Source organism: Betta splendens, chromosome 4 (genome assembly GCF_900634795.4).
Source record: "Betta splendens chromosome 4, fBetSpl5.4, whole genome shotgun sequence".
In the NCBI taxonomy this organism is placed as follows: Eukaryota; Metazoa; Chordata; class Actinopteri; order Anabantiformes; family Osphronemidae; genus Betta; species Betta splendens.
The window spans coordinates 8,428,138-8,435,694 of NC_040884.2; the positions used below are offsets into that span (position 1 = coordinate 8,428,138).

A 7,557-nucleotide genomic window follows, 5' to 3' on the forward strand; every position below is an offset into this window, starting at 1 on the left:
TCTAATTCGCCCTGACCTCTAAATTCTGACCTTTGCATATCTAATCCTCTCATTATGTTCATCCCTTCCCCTAATCCTCCATCCCTCGCTCTGGTCCGTCTGTCCAGGTATCTGGTGCCAGTGACCTCCCAGTTCATCATGAAGTGGCCTTCGTCCAGCTTTGGCCGCATCTCCTCGGCCATGCCGCGCTCCCGCAGCCTTTTTGCCGCCAGGATGGGCCACTTCTGAGGTCACCGTGGCAACCCTGGCTCTGACACCTCGCCTTTTGACCTCAACCCACTCCCCTCTGACTCTCACCCAGCCAAACCTCTGATCACAACAATCCCGTGGATCTGATTTTCGGGCAGCTCTGAACACCGGATGGAACCTCACCCTTGGCCAGTCGCTCCTATGGAAGGCCGAACTTTTTGAAATTGCTAAAGGGCCTTGTTCACTTCACTTTAGTTTGGCCCTGCTCAGACCAGCAAACCACTGGAACTCTTCGTCCCCTTTCAGCCTCAGTAACACCAGACAATGGGTTAACCCTTGTTTATCATTGTAATTGCCGAATTATAGCTACTCACTGTACAGTTACAAGTCATGGTACTGTAAAAAGTAACACCAAACAATGCAATGATTATTTATTTATTTATGTATTTATTTTGTAAGGTATTCCATGAATGCAGTGAATGCTGATGCAGAATGCACATACGGAATGAAGCCGTCCATTGAGTGAGCAACTGGATGTAAAAGAAGCTTATTTTTTTGCTGGCTGTCATATTTTTTATCTTACATTTAATTTATTTAATAACTTATATGGGGCTTTATGTTGAAATATGTTGCCAGTCACCTTATGCTTTGCAGTTTGGATTAACATTCGAGTGGCGGCGCCCAGGGACCTCAGAAATGTTAAACGTTTGACTGCGAGCGCTTCATGTCCCACCCGTGTGATGTAAAGTGCAGCGCTGTTGAGCAACACACTTCTTGGAATGTCATGGTGAGGAAGCCAAGCCTCTTTGCCTCTTGGAGAGTGAGCTGTCTTTGATGCCACGGTGTCAAACCTCAGCCTCGGAGAGCACCCGGTTCTTAATATATGCACATTGCCCTTTGTCACACAACGAGAACGTGGGTGCACATTACGCTAGAGTTTGCATGCTTAGATTTAATGCCCAGATGTAGTGGTTAGCCTGAAGAGCTGCGTTTGGAATATACTTGAAGTTTTGCGTTGTCATTATATTAATTCCTGTCCTTGTACCGGCGCCCGTTCGGAAGAAGACGTTTCACTTTTAGATTTAGCGTCTTGATCGCGGACGTGATAAAGATAATGAGGATGTGTTGCATCGCACCAAACGACCCGGCTCAGCCTAAACGTACTGTACTGTAAGAGCGGTGATTTGCCTCAGATGAGCAGCTACAGCCTCTTGCTCCACCGCACCGTAGGTAGAAGTGCCAGGAATATCATGGATGTGCCACTAATAAGCACTAATCTACTAGATGTGTTCGGTGGGCTTTTATTTAAGGTTAATATGTCAAGTTAAATCCAGTATTACATGTGGATAAGGAGAAATGCAGCGCTGTCTGTTTAGTAGTTGACGTGGCTCCGTGTACTTCCCCGTCAGACGATGCACTGACTGACCTCTCAGACAGTAGTTTGTCAAACACCATCGGTCTCGACTACATGTAGCAGCAATGCTGTGCTCAACCTGCAAAGTGAACTCGTCCAGACACTAAACACACGTCGCTATGCCAAATATATTTCGTTTGCCTGATTTTATTTCTTGTTTTGAGATTTGTTGTTTTTTTTTCATTGGACGTATAGGATTTTTAATTTTACATAGCAATAAAATGTTTGAACAAACACACCTTGTTCTTTTGTCAGCTGGTTCAGTCAACGACCGTCAGGACCCCCGACCTGGTATAAGTTATAAGATGCCTCCAAAGCCAGTGAATCCACCGTGAACTGATTTGTATTGAGGTTAGTAATGAGTTAGGACAATTTGGCTGCATAGGAAAAAGAAACCAACCGAGCTTTACTTAATTTGGTCTGTATGCTATTGTGATTAGAGAAATCAGCCCACGCTGCACTAAGTTCACTGTAATTGCTGCAAAAATAGATTCTAATACCCAGTAAAGTTCTTTAATTATAACAACTTTTGTTCTTAATTATACACTGTACTTTCTTTGCAGACTAGTAATACATGAAGCCCAGTACTGGTCTGAGGGCTCGGAACCTCGCACATGTCAGTTGTTTTGACAAAATCTGTGGAAGGAGTAACAGTAAAACTAATAAAAAGACAGAATCAGAATACATTTACCGGAGGTGAAATGGAGGTTCTGGAAGTTCATACCTCACAGGCTGATACGTGTGAGCGCTGATGGACAGGTGACACCGACCAGCCACTCGCCTCAGAGACGGGAGCGCGGAGCCAGGATTCCTGTCTCGCCCTGACAGTGGCCCAGCGTGGATTCCTGTACACACACACACACACACACACACACACACACACACACACACACACACTGAAGAATGGGCTCACTTTCATCATATTCCAGTGTTCTGTGCGCTCTCAACCACTCCCTCCTCATTTCATCCCTCCCTCCGCTGTCAGCAGCAGCCATTCAGGGCGTGACCCCGCGCCCTCTGGTCCCAGCCTTGGCAGCGGCCTTCGCAACCAGACAAGAGAAGACGTGGAGCTACGATCCTGTCATGCTCCAAAAGTACCTCCCCCGACGCCGATGCGCTGTTCTGTCCTGACCTTTCCACTCGTCACTCCCCTCAACCCCATCCCACCAGTTGCCCCATCCTTTCCCCCCCTACTGTACCTGTGCGTGTTCCAGGCAGCTTTACAGTCAGCGTCCAGTCTTTTTTTTTTTTTTTTTTTTAACCAACACTCCGATGACCCAGTTTCAGGGCCTTAAGCCGACCTCTCTGGCTCAGAGAGTAAAAAAAATCAACAGGGAGCTGTGTGAGAGGTGGGTGGTTCAGATGAGATAAGGAAGGCGCACACACACACACACGCACACACACACACAAACAGACAGCTCTCGTGCAAAACAAAGGTGGCCTGCCTTCAAAAATCTGTGTTTTTTTGCTCTTAATCAACAATTTCAAATGACATGGAGGGAAAAGAGCAGTGTGATTTGTTCTGTAATTATGAGGTGTCCAGAGGCACGGCTGCCCTCCTTTTCCCTCTGACTGAAGCTTTAAAAGTGGAGCCTGTAGTGGTTTGTGTGCCTTCAAATGACAAAAGTGACCTTTCTATCAGAGCAATATTGCCTGTGCTTGAAAGTGTGTGTGTGTGTGTGTGTGTGTGTGTGTGTGTGTGTGTGTGTGTGTGTGTGTGTGTGTGTGTGTGTGTGTTGTACAGTAGCAGCATGGAACCGTCTGGCCGCGTGTGCGTTGCATGTTCACATATGCTCTCCGCTGCCTTACATCAGTTTTCGGGCCGACCACCTGCTTCCGTGCTCTGGCATTTGTGTGTTTTGATGTTCGCTCTCAGAGGGATGCGTTCAATGACACCCGCTGCAATACATCATCCCGTTCACGACATGTCCCCCGGCGGCGGGGGGCCCGGCCTGTAACCGACACGTGAACCCAGAGATAAAGACATGCACGTGGGGCGCAGGGAGCCTTCGCTCAGCATGGCTCATCTGCCTCACGCGCGACATCTGCCAAAGCCGGCCTTCGATTTCATGTTTTACCAGACGAAGTCACGATGGACGCAAGAGTTCATGAAAACAAAGGTTGTGACTGGACTGGAGGGTAAATACAGTCACTGCTCTGCTTTGCTTGCTTCACGTTCCCCAAGTTTCTTTCAAACCAGGGAGTCGTAACAGTGACCGCTTCAGAGCGGGGTCGTCGCCTTCGCTGCGCCCCCCCCCCCCCCCCCCCCCACACACACACTCATTGACCTTCTGCCCACAGAGCCGCTCCACTGACCTTTATGGACCCGTCCCGTTCGCGGCGCTGCAGAATCAGTCCACTGCATCACTTCCAATTCTTAACCTTGGCTCGAACACTCAAGGAGTCTACTGTACTTTGTTCCAGCCACAGGGGGTTGTAGATGAGCACGGTTCTGCATACGGCCATCATTCACAGCCCCGGGCGCCCCCTGAGTGCGTGTCTTGAGTGTGTGTAACAAATGGAGCCGAGCAGTAAAGGTATTAATGTGAGGGAACGAGCCCTGTGGTGGAAGTACAGCAGGAAGTCACTTTCTCTCCCGTCTGGCCCTTAACAAGATGGAGAGGAGCAGGCAGGTGTGAGTGGTGGTCTGCACCTCCGCCGGCTGGATTAGCACTTCTGATGGGAGAGGAGAACGCTGCGCGGCGTGGGCTGTCACTCCCGCTCCTCTCCATCTCCTGCCTCGTGCACCCCTGCGCCTCCTCTGTGATCAGCGCTCTCCGCCCCTCATTCTGGCGGCGCGTGCGAGCGGGGGAGACTGGAAATGAGAATAAATGAGGTGTGGGTGAGCCTGTTTGTGTGTGTGTGTGTGTGTGTCTGTGCGTGCGTGCGTGCGCGCGCACCTGCCTCGCGGTGCGTTCAGATCTCCCCCTCTGCTGCACCGTCTCACCGCCGAGCCAAAAGACCGTCCAGGGACTCTTCATCCACTTGCCGCTGAGCGCCCCAGGGGATGGATTGAGCCTTGCAGGCTGGGATATTATCAATACAGGCCCTCCAGGCAGCCTGGGAGACAGGAGACAGGAGACGGAGCTCCCCACTCCCTCCGCCTATTAGTCGACTGCTGAGCATCGGCGTTGGAGGGAACAGCTGGCTCCACTGCAGCTCGTGCCAACTAGTCCTCCATCTTTGCCACGTCGTCACCTGCTCAAAGTCGCCCGCGTGTCTCTGTGCGCTCGTCCCCCGTTCCCCCCTCTTCAGCTCAACGTCCCCCGTTCCTCACCCTTCACGTCAGCTCCGTCCCCCTTTCCCCCCTCTTCAGCTCAACGTCCCCCGTTCCTCACCCTTCAGCTCACCGTCCCCCGTTCCTCACCCTTCAGCTCAGCTTGCCGTCCCCCGTTCCTCACCCTTCAGCTCGCCATCCCCGTTCCTCACCCTTCAGCTCAGCTTGCCGTCCCCCGTTCCTCACCCTTCAGCTCGCCATCCCTGTTCCTCACCCTTCAGCTCAGCTCGGCGTCCCCCGTTCCTCACCCTTCAGCTCAGCTCGGCGTCCCCCGTTCCTCACCCTTCAGCTCAGCTCGCCGTTCTTCACCCTTCACGTCAGCTCGGCGTCCCCCTTTCCCCCCTCTTCAGCTCAACGTCCCCCGTTCCTTACCCTTCTCAGCTTGCCATCCCCCGTTCCTCACCCTTATGCTCGCTGTCCCCCGTTCCTCACCCTCAGCTCAGCTCGGCGTCCCCCGTTCCTCACCCTTCAGCTCGCCGTCCCTCCCGCGGCCTCGCTCCTTCCCTCGCGGATCTCTTCATAATCTTCCCACCGTTATTTCGCTCCTTTCTCGCCGCCGCTCCTGCCTTTGACGGCGCCGCTACGCCTACGCTCGCGCCGCGCCGCTCGCTCCCATAATTACACGTGACCTTGCTCCTTTTAAAAGCTTTGTTCCGCGGGGAATGTTTTCTTTGCTCAGTTTCATGCCCGTGTCACTCCATCTCCATTTTGTTTCCGAGGTGTTTGATATTCCATTTGTGTAATGAGGAGGCTGACCTTGTATTTGCATTTCAGAAAACTGCGAATAGTTGAAGCCGTCCACATGTTGAATGGATGCCAAAGAACCCGGCTCACGGGGGTCTGCGTGGAGCGCTTTGCTGGGAGTTCTTCCTGCGAGTCCATTCCATCGTCTGTTCCGAGTGCTGGATGCGCACGAAAGGGGATAAGCAGCCGCATTAAACATGGCCGCCACGCGGCTCTGATGTTAACAGATGTTCCACTCGCTGGGATTCAACCTCTGGTCTCGTTTCACCTTTCAAGTCAAATGCCAGGCTTCACTTTGACCTTGATGGTTCACAGGAGCAGCTCCCTGGCTGGAGAAGTGCTCCACATAACCCACAGCTCGGGCTCCGGAGCCAGGGGCTATTTTAAAAGCAGCCTAAACTATGACCTCACCTTTCTTCAAAAACAAGCGCGACTTAAAAACCACGGTGACCCCCACGCGCCTGTTGAAGCAGCGAGCGGCTCCTCTATAGTGTCTTTGCTGCTTCCCGGCCTCTCTCTGTTTGCTATAGCACCCGAGTTCCATTTAGTTCCAGCCGTAATCCTGCAAAAATAAGCTGGACACAGATCATGTGTTAATGACCTCCCTGGTGATCCTCTGTGTCCAGGTCCACTCTGGTAAAGTGAAGACAAACATGTCTTGTCTGGTAAATATCCCCGAGTGACTCGCAAAAGGAGTTTTTCCTCCCGCGGCTCAAAGACTCCGAGTTTAATCCAAAAATCTCACACAGTACATAAATACGTTGTCCACTGTTTATACGTGTGTTTATGTTCCCTCGCTGTGCGTATTGTGTATTCAGGCAAATCAGTGTTTGCGCTTCATCGGCTGTGTGGCAGTTTTGCATTAAATCACTTTAGTAAATATAGCTGCCTGAACCTGCTCCTATTTAGTCTCAGAGCGTTTAGGGAGCCGACACACACACGTACACACACGTACACACACGTACACACACGTACACACACGTACACACACACACACGTACACACACGTACACACACACACACACACACACACACACACACGTACAACACACACACACACACACGCACACACACACACACACACACACACACACACACACACACACACACACACACACACACACACCACTCAAGGTCCCTCAAACTTCTTTGTGCTTCCAGCAGCAGTGGAACTCATGTCGCAGCTGCACAAAATACTCGTGAAGTTAAGGTGGTGCATCAAAGTAGCTTACGTAAACGGATGAATAAAAAAACAAACTTTCTTTCAAATGCAAGGCTGACGTTAATTAGCCTATGTACTCAATGGGAGCAAATTGTTCTAGAGTATCTGCAGCTTTTCAGCTACTGAACAAGCTCAGTTTTCGATAATTAGCAAAGCATTCTCGCTGCCTCTGAAACGGGGAAATAATTGGCTTCTCCGGCTGCTGGTGTGTCTGCCTCTCTGCTTGTGCCGCTTCATCCTTGAACCTGATGCCTTTTCTACGCTTCGTCACACCAATGCTAACTGACATTATCACCAGGAAGCATCAAGCGCCTTTAGAGTCGGAAAACGTCAATACAGATTTATTCAGCGAGCCTTGATGAAGTGACCCAAACGTATTAATCTGAGGACGTCAGTCACAACAGATATTCACTATGCTTTTGGCTGCTTCCATTGTACGGACGAATGGAAAGACATTAGTCTAAACATTTGCTTTATAAGATGCTTCCATTTTACCATTCCATTCTGTGTTACACTGCTGTTACCTCTTACACCGCAATGATCTGACAGTAACAGTCATTGTAGAGTGTGGGTTGGCACAGAACAAAGACCTGAGCTTGAGTTTGAGTCCCGGAGGCGTCCAGGTGCCTTGGCAGCCTGTCCAGGGTGGAGCCCCATCCCCAAATGACAGCGAGGATAGGCTTCAATGGATAAAGCGGTTAAAATGCGAGT

The 7,557-nt window shown here is 50.7% G+C and overlaps 1 protein-coding gene and 1 long non-coding RNA gene across 7 annotated transcripts in view; one reads left to right on the forward strand and one right to left on the reverse strand.

The window, feature by feature from the left end:
• The window catches only part of ttll7 (tubulin tyrosine ligase-like family, member 7), a 62,631-nt gene extending 60,792 nt beyond the window's left edge, over positions 1 to 1,839 (forward strand). For 3 of the 6 annotated variants that reach the window (XM_055507940.1, XM_055507941.1, XM_029148815.3), the window contains one exon: positions 108 to 1,839. In XM_055507940.1, the coding sequence (XP_055363915.1) occupies positions 108 to 228 (121 nt within the window). In that variant the 3' untranslated portion in view covers positions 229 to 1,839. The remainder of the gene's footprint in view (positions 1 to 107) is intronic. The other 3 variants (XM_029148813.3, XM_029148816.3, XM_055507942.1) reach the window with 2 other exon arrangements.
• Positions 1,840 to 1,973: 134 nt separating this feature from the next.
• LOC121202160 (uncharacterized) lies at positions 1,974 to 4,841 on the reverse strand. The gene is made up of 4 exons (XR_008694409.1): positions 4,504 to 4,841; positions 3,920 to 4,418; positions 2,328 to 2,448; positions 1,974 to 2,239 (listed from the first exon to the last, which is right to left on the reverse strand). It is a non-coding gene; the product is annotated as an uncharacterized LOC121202160 (long non-coding RNA).
• Between the last annotated feature and the right edge of the window lie 2,716 nt (positions 4,842 to 7,557).